The sequence below is a fragment of the Ornithorhynchus anatinus genome, chromosome 16 (genome assembly GCF_004115215.2).
Source record: "Ornithorhynchus anatinus isolate Pmale09 chromosome 16, mOrnAna1.pri.v4, whole genome shotgun sequence".
Lineage (NCBI taxonomy): Eukaryota > Metazoa > Chordata > Mammalia > Monotremata > Ornithorhynchidae > Ornithorhynchus > Ornithorhynchus anatinus.
Genome location: NC_041743.1, coordinates 11,691,950 through 11,715,553, shown reverse-complemented (window position 1 = coordinate 11,715,553; position 23,604 = coordinate 11,691,950). Strand labels below are relative to the sequence as shown.

General features: G+C 41.8%; 1 protein-coding gene across 1 annotated transcript in view; it reads left to right on the top strand.

Moving 5' to 3' along the window:
* Window positions 1-23,604, top strand: part of NIBAN1 (niban apoptosis regulator 1) — a 102,665-nt gene that overhangs the window by 64,198 nt on the left and 14,863 nt on the right. The window contains exon 6 of the mRNA XM_029080998.2: window positions 14,979-15,094. Within this exon, the coding sequence (XP_028936831.1) occupies window positions 14,979-15,094 (116 nt within the window). The remainder of the gene's footprint in view (window positions 1-14,978; window positions 15,095-23,604) is intronic.

The following is a 23,604-nucleotide window of genomic DNA, read 5'->3' as shown; positions in this document are numbered from 1 at the left end:
AACAAACAGGATTCAGTGAAAGGTTTCAGTTACATTGCTGATGAGAGCTGATGAAATTGAGTTTTACCTGATTTTCTCGTTCAGGCTGGCTCTGGATCCATCAGTCATAGCATTTTAATGGTTTTACAAAGCAGGCCACCATTTTATGCATTTCCTTCATGAAATAGGTAGTTAGTGGAGGAAAGCTAGCCCTCCAGGCCGATCCGGGTTGTTTGTGTTAATGTAAAATGAGGATTAAATCCTACTCTCTCCTAGTTAGACTGTGAGCCCCATGTGGAACAGGGACTGTGTTCAGTGTGGTTAGTGCTTAACAAATACCATTATTATCATTATTATAATAAATATCAAATTCAGGAAGATGGGATTTTTGTATTTCACTATAGATGAGCAGTAAAAAAAAATAGTAGCTGGCATTTTTCAAAGTGGTAGTTTCTGGAGAAAGAAAATGGCAAAAGCTGCCGATTTAAAGGTGAAGATGGACATTCACTGATTGAATTTTCTGTCTGTGACTTCCATCCTAAAGAGCATTCTGTACTTAAAGTATTCTTTTTCAACCCAGAATCTTCTTGTCCTGCACAGATATGCAGCTGTGAATAATTTTGGGCAGTATATTACAGAAATGGGGTTAGAGAATCTGCAGGGTTTTATGTGCTATCCTCTGCTAATGCTTTAAGTGTTTTGCCCTTATTCATTTTCCTTTAGCAATTTCCTGCGAGGGCCTTGTTCCTGCAAGTTCTCTGCTGTTGGTGAACAAGCTCCGATTTGCATTGACTCTGACTGTTTTCCCGAGTGGATTTGTGGGTGCTCTGGGACAGCAGCTCGGCAAGGGCCAGGTGACAAGACATCTGGCTCCCCAAAGCCCCCCCCCCCACTTTAAAAGGCAGCCCTCCACTCTTCCACAGGGTAGCCAGCATATGGGGACATATTTCCCATTTTTGTAACTCACCAGGCAGGGCAGCACTTCCTCCTGGAGTTCCTGTCCTGCGGGAAATCCGTGCGGAGTGATTGCCGGAAAAGGAACCGAGACTGTTCTATTGCAATGTTTCTCCCTTCCTGCCCTCTCTGTTCATTTTAAGTTTTCTACTAGCCACCAACTCTTTGCCCCAGTTCTGGATTGATGAGCAGAAGAAAATTCAAAGTGTAATTTGCCCTACCTCTTCTCCTTCATATGTGACAAAAGTTTGAAATATTTCTAATGATTAAGTAATCGGTGGTATTTACTGAGTGCTTATTGTGTGCAGAGCACTATACTAAGCACTTGGGAGAACACAATACAATGGAGTTGGTTGCTTTCAACCCAATTTCTACTTTCTAGTGAGGAACTTATGATCCAGTGGGTAGATTCATTCAATTGTATTTACTGAGCGCTTACTGTTTGCAGAACATTGTACTAAGTGTGTGGGAGTTACAATATAACAATAAATAGGCCCATTCCCTGCCCTCAATGAGCTTACAGTCTAGAGATGGTAAATTGTGAATTAGATGAATGAAAAAGGAAATCCCCACCCATACCTATGTTACAGGACTACTGTGAGCATTAATTAATGGGAGAATAACTGGAAATCAATAGACAAAGAAGGAAGGTACAGGATGGTGATGGTTTATTTTTATGTTTATCATCATGTATCTACTGGATCTGTGCTTCTCATTGTTTAATATACATTTGCCCCAGAAGAAAAGAGTCTATTGGAGTGAAGTCCAGTGGCTTGTTGTGGGCAGGGAATGTGTCTGTTATATTGTTATATTCTCCTAAGTGCTTAGTATAGTGCTGTGCACTCAATAAATACAATTGATTCGTAATGAGGTTCATTCCTAGGTGACATCAGCTGATAATTCAAGTGCTCAATAAATACTATTGAATGAATTAATTAATGAATAATTAAAAGTTGAGTGCCAGATGGCCACCCAAAAGTCATTAGGGCAGCTGATTGGAAGAATTCACATTTCATTTGGAGAGAGGAGGAGAGAGGAGGAGAGAGAGAAGGAGAGTCCTTGCACACACATACCAAATCACAATCTGGCTTTCTGGTTTCAATTATTTCTGTCACTTGGCTGGCTCAGTGCTAGATTTCATATCCTCTTAACTATAGAGGATGCAACCATGAGCCTAATGGTTGGTTATTAAAAATGTAACCAACACATTCCATATTTGCTGAGATCTAGGGAAGTTGGAAGAACAAGGAACTAGACCTATAGTAACTTTACCCCAAGAAAAATAACCCTCATTTCCCATTGTATTAAATGTTCATATCCCATCATATTTGTATTCTCCAACCTAAGAAAAGAAATCAGTGGCTTTCTAAGAATGTAAAGCAGGATTACATGTGACCATAGTTTGAAAGAAGTGGAGATTAGGGGCTTCTGCTGAATTGACTTATGAATACCAGCACAGTCACAGTCAGATTTAGTAGATCAAGAAAGATGCCAAACAGGTTTCCTACACTGTCTTCACTCCTCTAGGCTGTAAGCTCATTGTGGTCAGGGAACATGTCTACCAACTGTGTTGTTGTGTACTCTCCCAAGTGCTTCATCTGGTGCTCTGCACTCAAATGTCATTGATTCCCTGAAGAAGGTTAAAATAGAGTATTATTAGTAATAAGCAATTAGCATGAGCATCTTTTGGGTTTGAAGATGATGCTACTGGTGGTGAGATTTTTTTTTATTGGCATATGCAGTTGTAGTTTGCCCAAGATCACACAGCAGATAGGTGACGGAACCGGGATTAGAACCCAAGACCTTCTGACTCCCAGGCCCGTGCTCTATCCACTAGACCATACTGCTTCTCTAGATTGTTAGCCCCTACTTAGACTGTGAGCCCCATGCAGGACAAGGACTGTGTCCAACCTAGTTAACTTGTATCTACCCCAGCACTTAGAGCAGTGTTTGACACATAGTAAGCGCTGAACAAATACCATAAAAAAAAAACCACACAGGTTTTGCTTCACTGTTACCTTAAACAGCTCCCTTCAATACTTTAATCAATCAATCCCTACCTCTCAGGGTTCTTGTGAGGGCTGAAATGAATTAATTAATGTAAGGGTGCTTTGGCAATCAAAGCCCTATAGACAACTAAGGTATTATAAGAGAATCACCATGGCCTAGTGGACAGAGCATGGGACTGGGAGTCAGAAGGACTCTGTGCCTCAGTTTACTCATTTGTAAAATGGGGTTTAAGACTGTGAGTCCCATGTGTGATATGGACTGTGTCCAACCTGATTATCTTGTATTTACTCCAGCGCTTAGTACAGGGCCTATCACATAGTAAGTGTTTAACAAATGCCATTAAAATATCAATCAGTGGTATCTGTTGAGCATTTACTTTGTGCAGAGCATCATACTCAATGCTTGGGAAAGTACTGTTGGTAGAACCTTGCCTTCAAGAAGTTTACAGGAGACAGGCATTAAAAGAAATTACAGGTAGGGAAAGCAACCAAGGATAAGGATATGAACATAGGTGGGGTGTGGGGAGGACCTAAGTGCTTGGTGGTTGAGTTTTTTAGCACAGCAAAGGCAGCAAGAAGAGAAAATTGGGTGGGAGGATGAAAGCATTCTTTGAGAACGCTTCCTGGAAGAGGTACAATTTCATTAAGGTTTTGAAGGTGGTAAAAGTACTGGTCTGTCGGATATGTAGGGGAAGGAGTTAAGAAGTCCCAGGCAGGAGGGAAGGCGTGAGCAAGGGGTAACTTCCTCTTTAAGGTTTTGTCATGTTAGCTGACTATGGAGCAGCTGTTGGGGTGTCCTGCTCTTATCTATTCTTCTCAAATGTCTTGCTCAGCAATGCAGTGAACAGTACTTCCATGTGACGACACTACTGAAAGAAAAACGGTTGGAGCGATCTGGGCATGTAAATAGGATGAAAAGATTAAAAGCAAAGCAAATACGTGAAACTAGATCCGACAGTAAAGTACGGTAAAAGTACGAGAGGTAGGCTAAGCTTAATCCAGGAAAGGTAGACAGAAGAGACAAAAGAAGGTAGACAGAAGAGACAAAAGAACTGCAAAGAGATGAAAATAGCATCAGTAGATGAGGAGCAGTGAAAGTGACGAAAGGCCAAGAGAGAGCGAAATGATAACAAAGAGGATTCTCCAGACTTCTACCCTTCATTTTGTAGGCTTTGCATGGTTACAGTCTTTCATTCCATCAGCACGCTTTAAATTGCAGGTTTATCACTTTAACAAGGCTCTGGAGATCTAGATTAAGTAGCTGAAGATAGTGGTACAGATAGGAGCCCAAGTTAGCAGTGGAATCAGAAGATATTAATGGCTGGGCTGACTGATTAATGGCTTGGCTGAGTGATAGTTGGGTGCTGATATTTCATATGCAGAAGTCTTAAAATTAAATTCTTGGTCCTATTGATTTCCCTCAGAGCTAGCCCTCCATTTTCACACTATCATTTCCTTACCTAGGATCCAGTCCACATAAGACAAAATGATCATTCTATGTTTTGGAAGTTATTGGTGCTTCTCATCTGTAAAAAGCCAAAGAGTCATATTCATAAGCACAGTGACCTAGGTGATAGACAGAAAGGGTCAATACTAGCACCAATTCTCTACTATAAACCTAGCCTTGAAGACATCCTGCTTCTTCTTTTCTCTCCACAGCCTCACTATTCCCTTCTTCCAAGGCTATAATTCTCTTCTCACCTTTCCTCATGTCAATCAATCAATTATCCATATTTATTGAGTGCTTACTGCATTCAGAGTACTGTAGTAAGCACTTGGGAGAGTACAGTGTAACAGAATTGGTAGACATGTTCCCTGCCCACAAGGAGTTTACAGTCTAGAGGGGGAGGCAGACATTAAAATACATTATGGATGTGTACATAAGTGCTGTGGGGCTGAGGGTGGGGTGTATAAAGGGTACAAATCCAAGAGCACGGGTGATGCAGAAAGGAGTAGAAGATAAAATGAGGGCTAAATCAGGAAAGGCCTCCTAGAGGAGGTGTTTCCCCTAAGAATCATTCACTTTTTTACAATATAAAGAAATAATGTCATTGCTAAGTCAGAACAAAGGTCCATCCAGGCCAGCATTTTGTTTCTGCTAGTAGCAACAGGATGTTTGAAGGAATAGTATCACAGTTGCCCTTTTAGGTATCCAGCCCAAACTTTTCATCTCAGTACTAACTTCCCCATTATAGATCTTTCATCCACAAATCTACTGATTTTTTTTTCAGTTAGCACAACTTCCTGTAGTAATGAATTATGTGTTCATAATTCTATGGGGAAAACAATGTCGACCCAGTAACTTGCCCTAATGTAACCTAGGTCATTCTTTAGCCTGCCTGACAATATGTTCAATGCAGTGGACTGTTGTTATTAATATAGAAGGGCAAAGGGTGAATATCAACAGGAATCTCTGGAGGACACATTGAGCTGTTTCCAGTGGGTACTCTGACTCAAACCAAATGATGATCTTTTGGAAGAAAGAGATCGGGGAGCCTTTTTTCTGGGGTGAATTTCATGAATAGATATTATTAATCATATGTGCCTCTGTAGGGCAGAAGAGCTACACTGAAAGGAAGCTACTTTCTTTGAGCATCAGAGAGCTTCTGTCATTAAAGGGAATTTTTGCCCCTGGGTTTCTGATGTTCCCAGAATGTGACCTGATAATGCACTGTGCAGTCACCAAAGAGTCTTTGTGAGCCAGCATCCTGGAACATACTGACTCTATTACAATTTGAGAACTCCAGATGAATTGAGATCTTGGGCTAAATCCCAACTCCCACAGAGTCGGATTAAATACGAATGCAAGACCAGTGTTGAACCCATTACCCCACCCTCCTTCTTCGTTCTGCTTTCCAGTGGTTAATCTTCAGAATGATCAAAAGCAAGCAAGTTGCCAGCATTTAAAAGCAGTCTGTGAGTTGTCCAGGAAGAAGGGGCCTCCAATTCTGAATCCTAGGCCCTTCCCTCTTACATAGGTGCACATACATACAGTGCATACCATCTATCTTCCCAAATTAACCTACTGTCCTACACTGACTTTCCTCACTGTTCCCATAGCCTAACTTTTTCAAATGCTAACCCGGGTGGCAAATATATCTGAAACTGTTTGTCACAAGTTGCAATTTATATATTTACCTCATAATAAAAAATGTATTATAAGTTTCCTGGAAGCATCTACTTTTTTTGGAAGGCATCTATTAACCTAGATAGCAGTATGAATTTCCCCATTGAGAAGGATTTTATTAGCAATAACTGTAATTGAAACACAATTTGTTTAACATGGTCCTGCCGTAATTTTCAGCTCCATATGATTTGTTTTCCAGATTTTCTCTTGGCTCAAAATATAGCTACTATATTTTTCCCCCATTCCAACCATTTCCCTAGTAAATGTGGCATTATTGATTATATGACATTGGGAGTCCTCAATCCTGAAATGCCAGGATATAGCTTCTCCTTAATTTGCCTTGCATTGTTCACACCTTTCTTTCTCTTAAGTTGCCTATTCCATAAACATGATGGGAAGGGGAGGGGGGAAAATCCAGTTGGCTAGTCACCTGCAAAACTGGAATGTTACCAAGTACAGTAGGTAGGACTGATTACCAAGAGGACAGAACATGAAGACCCAGCAAAGGTGGGTGGATATAAGATTGGAAAATCTCAATCAGAAAATAAAATAGACTCTGTCAAAAGACATGAAAATACCTGACAACTGCAAAACATGAACCTAGGAGAAAAGAATAACCCAGGAAATGCAAGACCTATTGGCTAATTTCTAAACCTGGCAAAATTCCAAGAACAAACTTGGTGTTTAAAAAAAAAAAAGTGCAAACCTTAAAGAAAACGGTAATACTGAGCTCTGGTTTTTTTTGTTTGTGTGTTTTTTAAAAAAAGGCAAATCCTATTACACCTATCTAATATACTTTGACTTTTGGATCAGGAAGAACAAAGGGAAAGCATTGTGTAAAATATATCTGAATTTTAGCAAAGCTATTGTACTCTTCAGTTAATTAGCAAAATATTATCCCCTTAGGACCCTGGCTTCATAGCTAGGTCTGAACTCAGAATTCTACAACTGCATGCATGTATACCTATTTATTAAAATTAGTCGAGTTCCCTATTCTTCAGAACACAATACTTGGAGAGGTGCAAAAGGGAGACTCGGTGCGGTGGTTCAGAGGAAGCAGAGCCTAGAGAAACTACAGTCTTTGGGGCAGTATTTGATGTATGCAGTTTGGATGAATGGAGAAATGATGGATGATTTGGAGAAACGATGGATGATGCCATTAGAGACATTTTAATTTGAAAGAGGAGAATTTGATAAAGTGACTTCAGTCTAAGTTTCAAAGGATATAAGCGGCCTTGTTCTATGTAACTAAAAGTGGTGGTTGGTCTCTGTTGTTATTTAGCTTGCAACTTGGTTCTCTACGGGATGGGAGTCACCGGAGAAGCAGTGTAGCCTATTGGAAAACTCACAGAACTGGGAGTCGGGAGGTTTTAATCCCAGGTCTGCCATTTGCCTGCTGTGTAACTTGAGGCACTTCAGTTCTCGATGCCTCAGTTTCCTCATCTGCAAAGTGAGGTTTCAATACCTGTTCAGCCTCCCCCTTAGAATGTGAGCTCTTTGTAGGAGGACTGTGTCTGATCTGATTGCGTTGTATCTACCCCAGTGCTTAGTACAGTATGGTTAAACACATCTTGTACCACAGTTATTATTTTTAGTCTTCATGGAGGTGTTAAAAATGCTGCACAGGGCAGGTGTTCAGCAGGGGGGGTGGCCCCGAAGCCCAAACTGGCTTTGAGCATCTCCTTAACTGGCCCCCAGGCATGGCTGATTAGGACAGACCTGGAGCCATCACACTTAGCCTCCCTCCGCAGCCTCCTGCACTGTTGTGGTGGCCGGCCACCACCGAAGCCCCCTTGACTGCTCTCCAGATTGGTCCAAAGGGCTCCGAGGCAGGGCCAGAAGCCAAGTCTGCGTTTGCAAGTCCCTGCCCAATGAGCTCCCCACAACAGTTGGGGCTCAAGGGCAGCCTCTCCAGTCATCCCAGTGGGAGCTCCATCCCTGAGGCCGGTACCTGAGTCCAATAAGCGTGCTTGCTGTCCTCTGCAAGAATGGTACATTGGAGTAGCTATAAATACAGCAGCTCGTTGCAGGGCTGTATCCTGTTTGGAAATGACCTCATCTAATTTGTCTGTTAGTGGTTAACTGTTTTCTACCACCACACGTTGCATGACTATTGTGACACAACATTGTTGTTATAGAGACCTCAGCGTTCAAATGTCAGTGATACTTGGATTTCCTTGAGGTAGGAAGTTTGACTTTTCATTTCATTTTAAGGGGGACACCATTCAACTGACTTTGGTTCTTCCAGTGGCCTCTTTATAGGTGATTTAAAAAAAAATTCCTATCTCTATAATCCGTTACAAACTGGATAATGCAGGAAATATTGTGTGTGTATGTGTAACAACTGATTTTTGGATTGAGACAGTTTTCATCCAAGATTAGAGGACTACCAGTTTAACTTTTTTAAAATTTTAAAATGTTATTTATTAAGTGCTTACTACATGCCACCCACTGTACTTAAGTACTGGGGTAGATACAAGATAATCAGGTTGGACACAGTCCAAGACATGGGGCTCAAGTCTTAATCCCCAGTCTACAGATGAGGTAACTGGGCACAGAGAAGTTAAGTGACTTGTCCAAGATCACACAGCAGACAAGTGGTGGAGGCAGGATTAGAACCAAAGTCCTACTAATGCTTCCAACACCTCCAAGAATGTATTGCCATAATTCATCTCCTCCAGAAAACCTTTCCTGATTTCCCTAATCTATTCACCCCATTACTATTTCACTTAGCACTTGAATCCTGATTCCTTAAGCACCTAGGTACTCGTTCTCATCCCTCGGCCTTTTGTCCCTATGTTTAAACTCTGTTGCTCCACTCCATCTGCAATTTTATTTTGGTGTCTATCTCCTTTGCTAGATAGGTTATAAGCTCCTTGAAGTCAAGGATCATGTCTGCTAACTCCATCATACTCTCCCCAAGTGCTTAGTACAGTGCTCTTCACAAAGTAAGTTCTCCATAAATATTATTCATTGAATTATCTTCCAAGTGATGTGGATGAATATTCTGTAGTTGGGAACGTTTCTTATTTTGGGGATGACACTGGAGGTGTTGGCGGGGTGGGGAGGCTTCCTTTGCCTCAGTTTCCCTATCTGGTATGTAGTCACAACTGCTCCCTATCCTTCCAGGGCTGTGTCACGGCTTAGGGGGAGATTGCCACTAAATTCTTTGAGTTCAGGAGAAAAATATGACTTATAAATATGATGTGGCAGTGTCCTAGAAAGGATCCATGCTGCCTCACAGACCACTGATACAAAGATTCATTTAACTTTTGGGGACAAGGAGAAAGTGTTGGCAAAAATAAAGGACAACTGTGTTGTTGTTTGGGGAGATTCTTTGTTCCCCTTATTAAAGCATACTCTTGCTTCAAATTGCATCCAGATGGCGTGGTGAATTCTTCCCCACAGGGAGTCAGCCACAGAACTCTATTTAATGTTAATAGCAGGCACATGACACTATTTCTTTAGACTGGGCAGAAAGCTCACCCATCATCTGCTGTGTATGACTGCCTTCAGAGTCTTACATAGTGCTGCTCCTCTTTGGTTTTTCTCTTCCAATTGGGAATTTCCAGATAGCCTTTGTTTCATTTTACTTAGTTTTTATGTTCACTGAAAGGATTTCAGTGCCCTATGTTTGTCAACAATTTCCAGGGACTTTAGCCCCATTTCCAGCTTGAAATAGGTTAGTTCTTTGGATCAAGTTAGCTCCCTTGTCAAAACACAATAAAAACCCATTATTATTATTTATTATATCAAAACCTAACAGTCTGCAACTTCAGGTCAACTGGAGGTTTATGATGATCTTTCTTTTCCTCATGGTTAAAGCCTCTACACAGGCCCCGTATGTCCAACCAAACTCTGGGAGTTCCAATTCTCCCTCTCCACTTCTTCCATTAAACTATAAACTCCTCAACGGCAGACATATCTTCAGGTCTTCCAAAGGATTCCCCAAGTGCCAAGTAAAATACTGAGCACATGGAGGGCCTTCAGTAAATACTGTTGATGATGATGGGACTTGTTTTTTAAACCTGAAGAGGCATGGCCTAACCAACTTGAAAAACAATAGCAAATAGAGTTCTTAAGATCAGAATTTTTGCAAATTGCCACTGTTAGAACTGTTAACTCCACGATCTGACTGACAAATTCACTGCTGTTGCCAAATTGCCACCAGTTTAGAAAAGTTATCCACAGTTTGAGCTCTGAGATTGATACAATTTAAGCCCATCTTCCAATTCACTCAGATCTTGCAGCAACAGTAGTTAGGTAAAAGAAGGGTGAAAATCTCCAAGGTTTTCATCTATATGGCAGCAACAGTGGTAAATATCGGCACTAATGATTTCCTATCTTCAGCTTCAACCTAGCAGTACAGATATTCTTAAAATGGAGTTTACTTGAACCAGCCAAGCTGGTTCCTGGCTTTTGGGATGAGTTAAAAATTAGCCACAAGAATAAGAAGTGTTGGATAGATGTGCAGGTCTTTTAAGCAATTTTTCTGGCTTCTCTTTCCATTAATGTCCATCAGAGGCAAATAATATGCATATTCTAAAATCTTCTACTGGAGTTGCACTATCCTACAGTCCTTGTGTTTTATTCCCTGCTCTCTCAATCCAGGAGGTTAAAGAGGTTTTGATATAACAATAGTACTACTTTATTTCATTAATTGCTAAATTGGTTTGCTTACATCAAATTTCCAAGGTTTTTGTGAAATCTATTAATAATTTAACACATTTGTAAAGCAGGGAACTCCGCTGATGCAAAGACATCACAGGGAAGTTTAGTGCAAAAATTCAGGATTGGGGGAGAATTCACATGGTTCCAATAGTGATTCAGCCATTGTCTCATCAACATGTGACCTTTTAGGCCTCAGGTTTTTCCATCTGTAAAATAGACACGGTTGTACCTGCCTCTTACTTAATGTGCGGGGCTCTTGTATTTATGAGATGATGTGTGAAACCCTTCAGAAGCCAGGGACTATAAATACTCAGACTATTTTTATGATCATTTTTATTGGAAAGGAGAGCGAGAATTGCAGTGTCTCCAGGTGTCCCAGGGTAAAACACCTTCCACATTGCAAAAGGGACGCTCTCCTTTATTTCAGAGATCCCACTTCTACCCAAAACACACGCACATGTGCGTGCACACACACTCTCTCTCTCTCTCTCTCTTTCTGTCTCTTTCTCTCTCTTTCCAAATGGGCTGGGGAGGGGGTGGAGAGAGAAACATATCTTAGTGAACTGACTCGCTAGAAATGGTGGTGAGCAATGCTCTTACATAACTAACAAATCACTGAGGAAGGCAGCACGGAGAGCTTGGCTAGACTTTAACTAATCCAGTTGCTTCCAAAGCAAGTCTGAGTCAGAATCCCGCTGCAGCAAGAGTCAGGGTCCAAAACAATGGCACAGGTCATGGAGCTTCAGTGACTCCATTGACTGAAATATGTCATAAATCAAGAAAGATGGGGAAATGATTTCCCTCTGGCTTTTGGCTCCAGTGAAAATCACTGCCATCTAGAAAACCTCAGAAGATCCTTCAGCCACCTCTCCTGAACGCACGCCTTCCCTGCAGCTGCCCAGGGTGATGGCTGGCTAAGGACATGAGGGCAGTTCAGAGAAGGCGGAGGGCACCAGAGAGCTTTGAGTCCTGGGCATTTTCCTGAACCATGGAAAAGGATATTTCTTTCCAAATGTCTACTCTTCACTGTCCTATAATCCTGGAGCTTTAATATCACTTCAGAGGTCCTTTGAGCATCCTGATTGCCAGAATAGTAAGTTTCTGAACATATACCCCATCTCTGGTCTCAGTCCTCCTTAGAAGGAGAGGACTGGGAGAATGAAAATTGAAGTTTGGGATTGTAGGTCATCCAGGAATCTTTTAAGATCAGAAGATGTTTTTTGTAGGAGAGGACTTCTAGATTAGATTTGGGAAGGGAAATTAAGCAGAAGAGACTGGAGGAAACATTCAGAAGGAAAAGGAATTGAGGCTGGAAGTAATCAGCAATTTATGAGCCCATGGGATGGACAGGTGAGGGTGAAGTGGAATCCAGACTCTTATAATGTTGGCAATGTTCAGTGCAACCATTTGGACTGAAGAGGAAAGCAGAGCACAGCCTGGTCTGGGGATGTCCTTTTCACTCTTTTCCTCCTTCTTCCTCACCCTCAAATTTGCAAGATCCTCTTATCCTCTGAGGTCACTAGAAGGATTCACAGACGCCAATAGTTTGGGCAGAATGGTCCCTAGAATTGGAAATGTAATTAGGACAAAAGAGTCCTCATGGAAAATGAGGAGATGTAGGGGGATGGGGGAGCAGATCCAGGTCTCTACTTGGCAGCCACATTAGGAGGAGATGGGAAAAATAGACTGTAGAGGTTTTTGCAGTGAAATTGCAGCTATGCAGCAGAAAGGGAGGAAGAACTCGATGTAAAAATAAAATGGCAGTGGGGAGGCAATAATAATAATGATATATGTTAAGTGCTTACTATGTGCCAAGCACTGTACTAAGTGCTGGGTTGGATACAAGCAAATCGGGTTGGGCATAGTCCCTGTCCCACTTGGGGTTGCTCTGCACACAGTAAGCACTCAGTAAATACAATTGAATGAATAGTCAATCCCCATTTTACAGATGAGGTAACTGAGATCCAGAGAAGTGAAGTGACTTGCCCAAGGTCATACATGCAGACAAGTAGTGAAACTGGGATTAGAACCCAGGTCCTCCTGACTCCCAGGCCCATGCTCCATCAGCTAGGCCATGCCGCTTCTCGTCCAGTGATCCTTTCACCAATTTGTGCTAGGGTTGTGGTCCAGGAGGGTCACAGCATCAGGGCTCATGAACCACAGGTTTTGAGGGCTGGAGCCCGGAGACTAGAGCAGGGAAGGCTAAGTATCCTGGGGATTGAATGAGAGGCCAGGAGAACAGACTTCCTCTCTTTCCTCCACTTTTCATGGAGGCATCAGTCCTCAGAACTCTCCCTGAGAGGCTGAGTCCAAAAAAGCTCAAAGTCAAACCATTTCGAATCTGCTTGGCATCCCTATCTAGAGAGCATGGAGCCAAAATTTCTCCTCCGGTCCTTTGGGTGTCACTAATCAATCCGTCAGTGGTATTTACCAAGCACTCACTAATGTGCAGAGCACTGTACTAAGTGCTTACGAGAGTACAGTACAACACTTAGCAGACACAGTCTCTGCCCACAGTGAACTTACAGTCACCAGGGGAAGTTTGTATTTTGCTTGTGATTTAGCTGGAGATTCATGGCAGGAAGTTAATTAATATACCCCCTGGGATACTAATTGGTTTCTATCACACACCTGTACAGTCTGAATGTGTTCAGTAATCCTTAGCGAATGGCAGAAAAAAAAATGCAGATTCAGGAGACCCATTGGGACACTTTATCTGTGAACAAAGTGAGCCTGTGCTCCTTGCTAGCTTAACCTAGTAATTGCAGTCAGATTTCATTTATGTACTGCAAATTAATGGCGAACCAGTGGACCGGATCACTTCCCACACAGTAAGGGGAATGGTTGAAGTTGAGTACAAACCAGTTATGGAGGTTGAGTCAGTCAGGTATCCAAGAGTAAACCTCATTTTATTAGGTTTCTATGCCAACATTAAATGACTATAATTTTCTGCTGTGGCAAATTTGGCTACTAATGCTTCCTATCTCCGAGTATGGTGGATATGCTTCATTCTGAATCATTGTGCCCTACCTTCTGTTTTTATCTATCCTTCTCCTTCTCCAGTTCTTTCCCACACTCTTTTGGTTAAATATGTTGAAGAGAAAACATTTTGGAGAATTTTATTCTGTGGGCTGCTGGATTTGACATAGTGCTGAAAATATTTTGGTCACTACTCTCTCTCCCCTCCCCACCCCTTTATATACCAAAGTTGAAGTGAGGAGAGGAAAAATAAGTAATTTTATGCTTCTTCAAAATGCATGCAGGCTCCGAAACGGCATTTCCATTGCCCAAGTACAGTACTGGTGTGTCCTTTCATCCCTTTGTTCCCTTTAGTTAGGAATGAGAACAGCTGTTAAAAATAAGGACACATGAGTCAATCCCAGGATCCCAGTATAATCATTACAATTTCCATTCGAGCTGGCAAGTTCTCGCCAAATATTCAGTAATGTAATATACTCCACATTGAGGCCCCCTAGTGGACAAAATGCTCGCTCTACCGAAAACCCTTAACAATCTAGTTGTGATCCCTGATTTTTCTTAAATTTATCATTGATTTGATCTGCTCAGGAAAATCCCGGGAACAAACAGAACAATTAATACTAAAAAAAAATCGGGTTATTTTTTGAGCTGAGTCGTCTTTCTCACTTGAAATGCGCTTTGGGCCAAATTCCTGTGCTCTTGGTAAATCTACTTTGTCTGAGTTAAGTCAGTGGTGTGGGTCATATTGGACTGTTTTCTCTGCAGAGCAACTGCTGGGTGATTAAATTATGAGGTTGATGGCATATTGGGCTATTCGGACTCTGTTGTCTAGGGTGAGCCTACAGCCTCAAACTGGTTTGTCTCCAGTTCCCTTTGGCAATGACCGATCACTCTGCCTAAGTAATCAGGCTTGATTCTAGCACCAAACAGCTGACGAATAATGAACTAATCTTCTCTTAGAACTTGTCTATCACGGCCTGTAACAGACTGATCCTCCCTAAGATTAATCTGTAACTGGCCACCCAGTCTTGTAGAACTGATCAATCGCCTAGACCAATGGTGTTATCTGTACTTTGGCATAGTTCTACGACTTCTTGGTCCACCCACAGCTTGCAATGTAACGTATACTTCTGTTCCCCTCTAGAAACTTAATGGCACAGAACCTTACCTCAGTATGCCTTCAGAGCTATCAGGGACCCGAAGGAAACATCGAAATGCAAAACTCTTTCCTCGCTAATCGATTGGCCTTTTTTCCACAGATTTCCTGAAGCAGACGACATTTGAAGCTCAAGCATTTCTAGAGGCTGTCCAGTTCTTCCGGCAGGAGAAGGGTCACTATGGATCATGGGAAATGATTACCGGGAATGAAGTTCAGGTAAACCAGCCATGATCTTTCCTTCCTCTGTTTATTGTACTGAGAAGCTTCTTTGAGACAATAAAAAAAAAAATCATCATAAGGAGGGAAGATTCTGAAAAAAAAGACAGATTTCACTGAAGCCCTCAGTATCTTGACCCTGCCTGTACTTTTTGTCGTCAATGAGTTGAATAGTTAAGGTATTGGCATCTCATTTACCAGACTAGGTTCCATTTTTGCCAAGAGATCTCTGGAGATTTCTATTTCCTTCTATATATTCATTCAATTTTGAATCATTATTGACCAATCTTGGTTTTACATTCATTCTCTTCAGTCATTTTCCAGGTGGCGTTTTGCTTACACCTGAAGAGGAAGTTGATTTTAGCAAAAGGATTCAGATCTTTCAGCAAGTCTTAGAAGCTCTTGGAGAGGTGCTTGTCAAGAGTTTTTATTTTTAAGACATTCTTAAGACACTAACCTTTAGATTCCAGAAAGAGCCTTACTCTGAGAGTGCTTTTATTTTTTCCAATCCCTAAAATGCCTGGATTGGGATCTGTGTGATACGTTATCAAGAAGGAGTGTTTGCATGATGCCAGATGGCTGTTTGCCTCTCTTTGGTCATTAGGCTTCTAAGGCTGAAAACATTTTCTCATGAAGACGAGGCTGTTCTTTATTGTTTTACCATATGTCAGAATGTTCCTTACTGAGGATTCTAGACTCATTTGTTTCTCATCCTGAGACAGACCCCTGAGTGCTAGCCAGCTTTTGTTTTCTGCAGCGTGGAATCCAAATGCTTCAATCTATACTTTTGAGAGAGAGAATCTATAGAGTGTTTTTGGATCAGAGAGTTGCAAGTTTAAAAATCATGGGAGGATGAAAGCAAATGCAGCTAGTCGAGCTAACGTTTATATTTAAAATAGTTGGGGTGAAACCAAGAGCTGCTATGAACCATCTATTCTGACCTCACCAAGTGGATAAATGAGCTTCAGATAAAAGATGTCTTGGAGGATATTTAATTCCTCTTTTACAGATGAGGAGACTGAGACAGAAGTTAAACATTGCCCAAGGTCACACAGAAAGAGTTAATGTTCTTTCCAAAGAGCCTATTGGCAAATTTAGGGACTGGGAGATTACAGCTCTTTTGTTAACCTGAATATTGACTTCTTCATTCTTTACTATAACAATCAATGAAGATGCCAGGTGACCTGGATTCAAGTCATGGCCCTGGGATGTGTTATTACTCCTCCGAGACTTGGTCCATTTAGAAACGAAGTAGTCCCTGGTCCAGAGTATACGATCCATGCACCAGCCCCCTGCAGAGCCATGGTAGAGGGAGACTCAGTGTTGAAGGTGGGGAAAAAGAAGCCTCCAGGGCCTGGTGGAAAGAGCACAGGCCTAGGAATTTAAGAACCTGCTTTCTAATCCCACCTCTGCCACTTGCTTGTTGTGTGATCTTGAGCAAGTCACCAAACTTCTCTGTGCCTGTTTCTTCAACTGTAAAATGAGAATTCAATACTTAGACTATGAGCCACAGGTGGGACAGGATCTGTGTCCGACCTGCTTATCTTATCTACCTTAGAGCTTAGGATGGTGCCTGACACATAGTAAGCACTTTACAGATGCCACTAAAAAAAATTCATGCCCAAACAGCCACACCAACACTTACTGTTTTATCAGTATGGTCTCGCCAGTGTGATGTTTCCGGCTGACTTTCACCTCTGGCTAAGAAATCGGGTCAATGCATGACTCCTTTCATCTCTATATGGAAGGATGAATAGAGAAAATGAAACTAAGTCCACACTCTGTTTATGGTCGTTGATGCTGAGTGATCTATTGCTCTAGGTAAGAGAAGAGCATGTTTAGCTCTTTTAAAGTAAGTCCTTATTACTGTAAATTAATCTCTGCGGTCTCTGCTTAGCATCCTTCTTCCAATACTAAACTGTTCTTCTCTATTGTTTTTTTCATCTGGAATCCTGTGCAGGTCTTGCCTCTCCTTAGCTCCTCAGAGCATTTTTCTTGCCCTTTATGTTTCTTTAAAGCTCCCAATCTCATTGTGTTTTTATTTTCAACTCGAGGAAGCTAAGTATTAATGAAATCCCTCTTTATTTCTCCAAAGCATTTCAATGTTATGGATCTCTCATTTCTCTTTACCACATCCCCATGAGATGGGGAGGGGACAGGTGCTATATTCATGTTATAGATGATGAAATTGAGGCACAGAGTGATTAAGTGACTTGCCCAAGCTCACACAGCAGGCCAATGTCCAAACTGGGCATAGAACTCAGACTCCAGTCCCACACTCTCTCCACAAGCACTCGACTGACTCCTTAAGTGGAGGGGATTCACAGTTAATTCCAGAAAAGACTAACCCATTTGTTCCAAATTATTCTTTCCTTTTCCTTTCATGACATAACCCAGGATCGGATTTCTGGAATAAGCCAGATCCTCCCTGTGCCAGATTTACCCTGGGGGAGAATGTTAGCTTATTTGATAGGAGCATTAACTCTTTCAGACATTGTTCATTGTTCATATAATACACTGGATGGCAAAACCCAGTGGAAAGAGCACAGGCCTGGGAGTCAGACGACCTGGATTCTAATACCAGCTCTGTCATTTGCCTGCTGTGTGACCCTGGGCAAATCACTTAACTTCTCTGTGCTCGTTTCTTCATCTGTAAAATGGGGATTCAGTGCTTGATCTCTCTCCTACTTAAAAGTGAGCCCTGTATGGAGGGACTGTGTCTGACCTGATTAACTTTTATCTACTCCAGTGCTTAGAACAGTGCTTGATGCAAAGTAATTGCTTAACAAATATAATATTAATAATGATAATAATCTTAAAGTGCTTACTATGCACCAAGCACTGTATTACATGCTGAGAAGTACAAGATCATCTCAAACTCTGTCCCACAAGGGTCTTACAGTTTAAATAAGCAAAAGAACAGACAGAAGTTAAATGTTGCCTGAGATCACAGTAAGAGTTAATGGTTGCTTTGGAAAGAACACTGGCAAACTTAGAGACTAGGCGATTACAGCACTCTTGTTAACCTGAATATTGAATTCTTCATTCTCTTCTATAACAATAAATGAAGATGCTAAGTGACCTGGATTCTAGTCTTGGTTCTGGCACTGGCTTGCTGTGTGACCTTGGGCAAATCACTTAACCTCTCTGAGCCTCAATTTCCTCATTTCTAAACTAGGGATAATAATACTTGCCTCTCCCTTCCTCCTCATTATCAATGGTACTTATTAATGGCTTACTGTGTGCAGAGCACTGTTCTAAGTGCTTGGGAGAGTACATTACATCAGAGTTGGTAGGCATTTTCCCTGTCCAAAATGAGCCTACAGTCTAGAAGGGGATGTTGTGAGGATAAAACAAGATAACTGATGTTAATGCACTTTGGAAAATAAAAGAGCTGTACAATTTCAAAGTAATAGTAAAAGGAGGGGAGCTAAGAGATAATAGCCAAGACCCCTGAGAACAGATTTTTTTTTCCTTTCTACTTGAGCAGCTTTGGAGATGTGGGAAAAGACAAAAAGCTACCGTTTTATTCTTTATCCATGAGAGATGGAGACTGGAAGAAAATAGCCTTACGTGATCAGTTAGGATTTTGTGACCTTTTGCTCCTAATAAGCAATGCCTTTAAAGATAAACTAAAACCTATGCTAGTGGTCAAAAGTGGGTCAGGGAAGTCATTTATACCCAGTGTGGAAGAGGGCAGCGTTGAGTGTAGGGTGAAGTGAAATCATATTGCCCATTAAGAACTCACCCACCAAGAGATTCAAGAAGACAGCACGGACACGGCCCTGTTTTAAGTACACTGCTTTGAGCAGGCATGAGGCTTGTTTTCATATTTCCTCAAGACTGCCAAGAATTGACTCAGAACATTGTGCTAACCTATATATCCTCAAGAGACCTATAATCAGAAAACATTCAGGGTAGTTACACATTATCTTCGTAATGACTCACGCTGTAGGTATGGCATACCCTCATATTTAGCTGTTTCCAAAGGCCTCAATTATTTCAGACTGATGTTTAGGTCAAGTGAATAACTTAGAATAACTATTATACACATTTGTTTGGGTGAAAATCGTCATGTGCCCTAAAAGCCCCAATTGAATAACGAATAGTTAGTTGCATGAGGCCTTTAGATACTAGCCAAATGTGAGAACATGCTGTAATCCCCAGAAAACAGGGCCACAGGAGGAAACATTAGAGGCAGCATGACCTAATGGATGGAACACAGGCCTGAGAGTCAGAAGAACCTGGGTTCTAATCCTCGCTCTGCCACTTTTTTGCTTTGGGACCTTGGGCAAGTCATTTTACTTCTCTATGCCTCAGTTCCCTCATCTGTAAAATGGTGATTAAGACTGAATTCCAGGTGGGACAGGGATTGTGATCATCCTGATTAACTTGTATCTATCCCAGCGCTTAGTTGAGTGCCCAGCATATAGTAAGTGCTTAACAAATACCGTTGGGGGAAAAAAATGTTAAAACTCCTTAAACGTTCAGTTTAAGGAAAATCGCCCATCTGTTTTCACTACTCATCCCATGCTCCCTTATTCAAATGGGCTCAGGCACTGCCCCTGTAGAGCCAGGAGAAAAGAACCTTAGATCAGGAATGAAGAGGCCTGAATTCTGGCTGTAGCATGAACTAACTGTGGAACCTTAGTCAAGTCATTTAAGCTCTTTTAACCTCAGTTTCCTCATCTGAAAAATGGGGATAATAGTAACAGGGAAGTTGTATGCATATAATGAGAAATTGAGGTGAACACACTTTGGGTTCTGGAAAAGAACGTTAATGCTAACGTGGGGTTGTAAGGCCCATTAAATTACAAACTCCTTGAGGGCAGAGACCATGTCATTCACTTCTGCTGTATTTTCCCAAGCACTTGGTATAGGTAAATACTAAGAACTTTGGAGTGTACAACAGAAGCAAGACACGCGTTCTCAATGTCTTGATTGATTTTTACTCATGCAACTACTCCGTTCTGGGCAGGACAAACAGGCAGTGGTATTTGCACTTCCTAAACGTCACCTCAAGATGGGAGGCAGTTTGCCTTAACCTTCCTTCCTCACAGGTGTATCAAGCTGGAGAAAACTGGGGCAGTAGCAGTCTGTGGAGGGGGACACGGTGAAAAGTTAGGATTGTCGTTTTGGCTGAATGATTTGGCCTCTTGAGTGCATGGCATTTAGCCTAATCTAGGCTAACCTCTCCCCAGTCAATCCAAGGTAGCCTGGGGATCTAATTTTACAGGAAAAGCGGAAGGTTTCAGCAACTTCTCCTCTGAATAATTACTCCACTCCCTGTCCCATCTTTTGGACATAGAACTCCAACATTTTTTACCCCCCAAAATGCTTTCTAGGGCAGCAGAAACCCCTGGGCTTTTGTGTAAAGTGATATCAATGCCTTTTGTAAAAGTGATAAAGTGAATAATTTAATGATTTTATTTTAAAAACATAATAATGTGGTAGTATTGTTAAGCACTTACTATGTACTGAACATTGAGGGAGATACAGTCCCATCAGATGAGACACAGGCATGGCCTGGTGGAAAGGGGAGCCAGAGGACATGGGTTCTAATCCCGGCTCTGCCACTTCCCTGCTGTGACCTTGGGCAAGTCACTTAACTTCTCTGGGCCTCAGTTTCCTCAATTGTAAAATGGGGATTCAGTACCTGTTCTCCCTCCTACTTGACTGTGAGCCCCGTGTGGGACAGGGACTCTGTCCCACCCGATTAACTTATATCTACCCCAGTGCTTAGAACAGTGCTCGACACACAGTAAGCACTTAACGGATACCATTAAAAATCAAAAAATTAAGTTTAAAAAGTCTCTGTTCTGCCGGAGGCTCACAGTCTATACGGGAGAGAGAACAAGTATTTATTCTCTATATTGCAGATGAGGAAAGTGAAGTTTGGCAAAGTTAACTGACTTGCCCAAGTCACACAGCCCGCAATAGGGAGAGTGGGGATTCGATCCTGGATCTCCTGACTCTTGGCCCCTGTGCTCTTTCCACTAGGTCCCCCTGTTTTTGTAGCCCATTTTAATGGACTACAGTGCTCCTCTCTTGACTCAGGATCAATCTTGAACCCTTTGTGCCCTCTGAGCAAACTTTTCAGAGCTAAATCTAGACCCGCTGCAGCCCGCAACGCTTGAACAGCAATGGGCAGGGCAGCCAGGCCCGTGTGTTCCAGGACCTCCCATTCCTTCCAGTACGGGGAAATTTCACTGCACACACAGCATTTTAAGGAAGGCCAGCATAGATAGGATCACCACCCTGCTGTTGAAGATTTCTCACTCTTCCTTGCACTCCAAACTTCATATCATTCGTTATGAAGAGCATACCAGGAAGTGTGCATTGTTTGAGATTCTACATCATTAGCTGAGCAGTAAATCCCCTCAGTGAAGTCCTTCCATTAGTATTTTATAATTTTGCCCTCAGCACTAAATGTCAGAATTTAGTCAACAGTTTAATTCAACTCCTTAGTCACTGTGGTTTGGGAAGGGCAAGACCTCTTTTCAGGCTTATCTTGGGTTTCCTTAGAATTCTAGTTCCCTAACTTAACCTCCCTCAGTGGAGTTACTGACTGAAGCAACTGAAAACAAAGAGGTTTGTGGACCTGTTGGGATGTCTGCCCCAAGGATTTTTGCAGACTCTGGGTCTCCTTACCCAAGACATGTGCCATCTTGTTTGCACCATCATCTCCCACTTTTTTGCTTTGTCTAAAGCCCCTACTCCCATGCTCCTCCTCCTAGAATCACAGGCAGGAATCAGGGACCCTTGGGATGTTAATGTCCCACTTGAATTTAGCTAAAGAGCTTACTGATTTCCAAGGTGGCTGCACATCTCAGTCTCCTCCCTGAAATGGTATTCTGCCCCCAGAAACGCTGACTCTTTTCACAAAAGAGGTAAGTATATAGATATATACATCGTACACTCTACTGGGAGAAATGGTAACCCTTTTCCCTTGTTAAAGTTTCCTGAGGGGAAATCATACACGTAACCAGATGGCAAAGGGGAATTCCTTTTGAACAGTTTATTCGAAGGGCAGGCTCAGTTGGAGACTCCATTAGCTTTGGACTTTCTTCTTTGGACTCAGATCACGTGTTTTATCCCTGGTCAGAAGACTCTGAATCGGCATAGTGGAGAAGTAAACCTATGATCTATTAGTTTTTTCCATCTTTAATGATTATTATGAGGCAACTATGAGCTCAGTGGAATCTTTCCCACTTTGCTCACTTGAATTTTGTTGATGTGAGTGTATGGAGTGAGATAGAGGGTGGGACGGTAATTTTAGAGTGAAATTATTTTAAACAACAGATGTTGTTTTGAGTTAATGGGCCACTTCCCCACCCCTCCTGTTCCAAGCACTTCTCTCTGCTCTCTCTCTTCTGAACCAAATTCCAGGTTGGAACTCTGTTTTTCAGGCTGAATTATGAGCCTGACAAGCCCATGTTCAAAGTAGAGGCACCAGCACAGTTTCAATTCTGGTCATGCAGGCATTGGGCTGTGTCATTGGCTAGTATAATTATCTAGTACATAGATTCTGATTGAATTACAAAAATCACATATTAATTGAGCCAAGGGTCTGACCTTCCCTGAAGCTATGGAGTAGCTTTACAACATGCTTTCCAAAATCATTTGACCCAAAAAAATTCTCTTGAGTTGTCAAGATGAAGCTAAAGCCCCACCCGTGTTTTAACCAATGCTTGTCCTTCTTGTGACTAACCCCTTCCAAGGTATTTTTCTTCCTAACACCAGGGTAAAAGCATGTACATTCAACAAATCCATCAACATTTCCCCCACAGAGACAAGTTAATGTGAAAAGCCAAAAAGCATAGTAGAGGGGCACAGTCCAGAATATTGAATTTTTTTTAAGTGTGCTGCCTGGATTTCTGTAGATCCTTTAGATCTTTGATTCTAGTTAGGACCTGGATGTCTAGACCTGTGTTTACCTTCAAAGCTGAATTAAGAGAAATTTTTAGTCAGGTTGAGTTATAATGTCTGGGTTTGTTGGGCTTGTGGAACCATGTGAAGTATGGGGTATGTGGTGGAAGTTGTAGTTCATAATTCTTGATTCTATTTAGTTGCCATTGTTTTTACGAGATGTTCTTCCCCTTGACTCTATTGCCATTGTTCTTGTCTGTCCGTCTCCCCCAATGAGACTGTAAGCCCGTCAAACGGCAGGGACTGTCTCTATCTGTTGCCGACTTGTTCATTCCAAGCGTTTAGTACAGTGCTCTGCACATAGTAAGTGCTCAATAAATACTATTGAATGAATGAATCATAATTCATTTTGGAATGGGCTCAGTAGTTGAGCCTACTAGCAGTCTATCCCAGGTTCTTCAGAGAAGGAAGAATGACTTTTTATGGTATATGGTTAAGTGCTTACTATGTGCCAGACACTGTACTAAGTGCTGAAGTAGATACAAGATAATATAAGACCCTGTCACCCATAGGGCTCGCAATCTTAATCCCCATTTTATCGATGAGGAAATTGATGCACTGGAAAGTTGTGACTTCTCCAA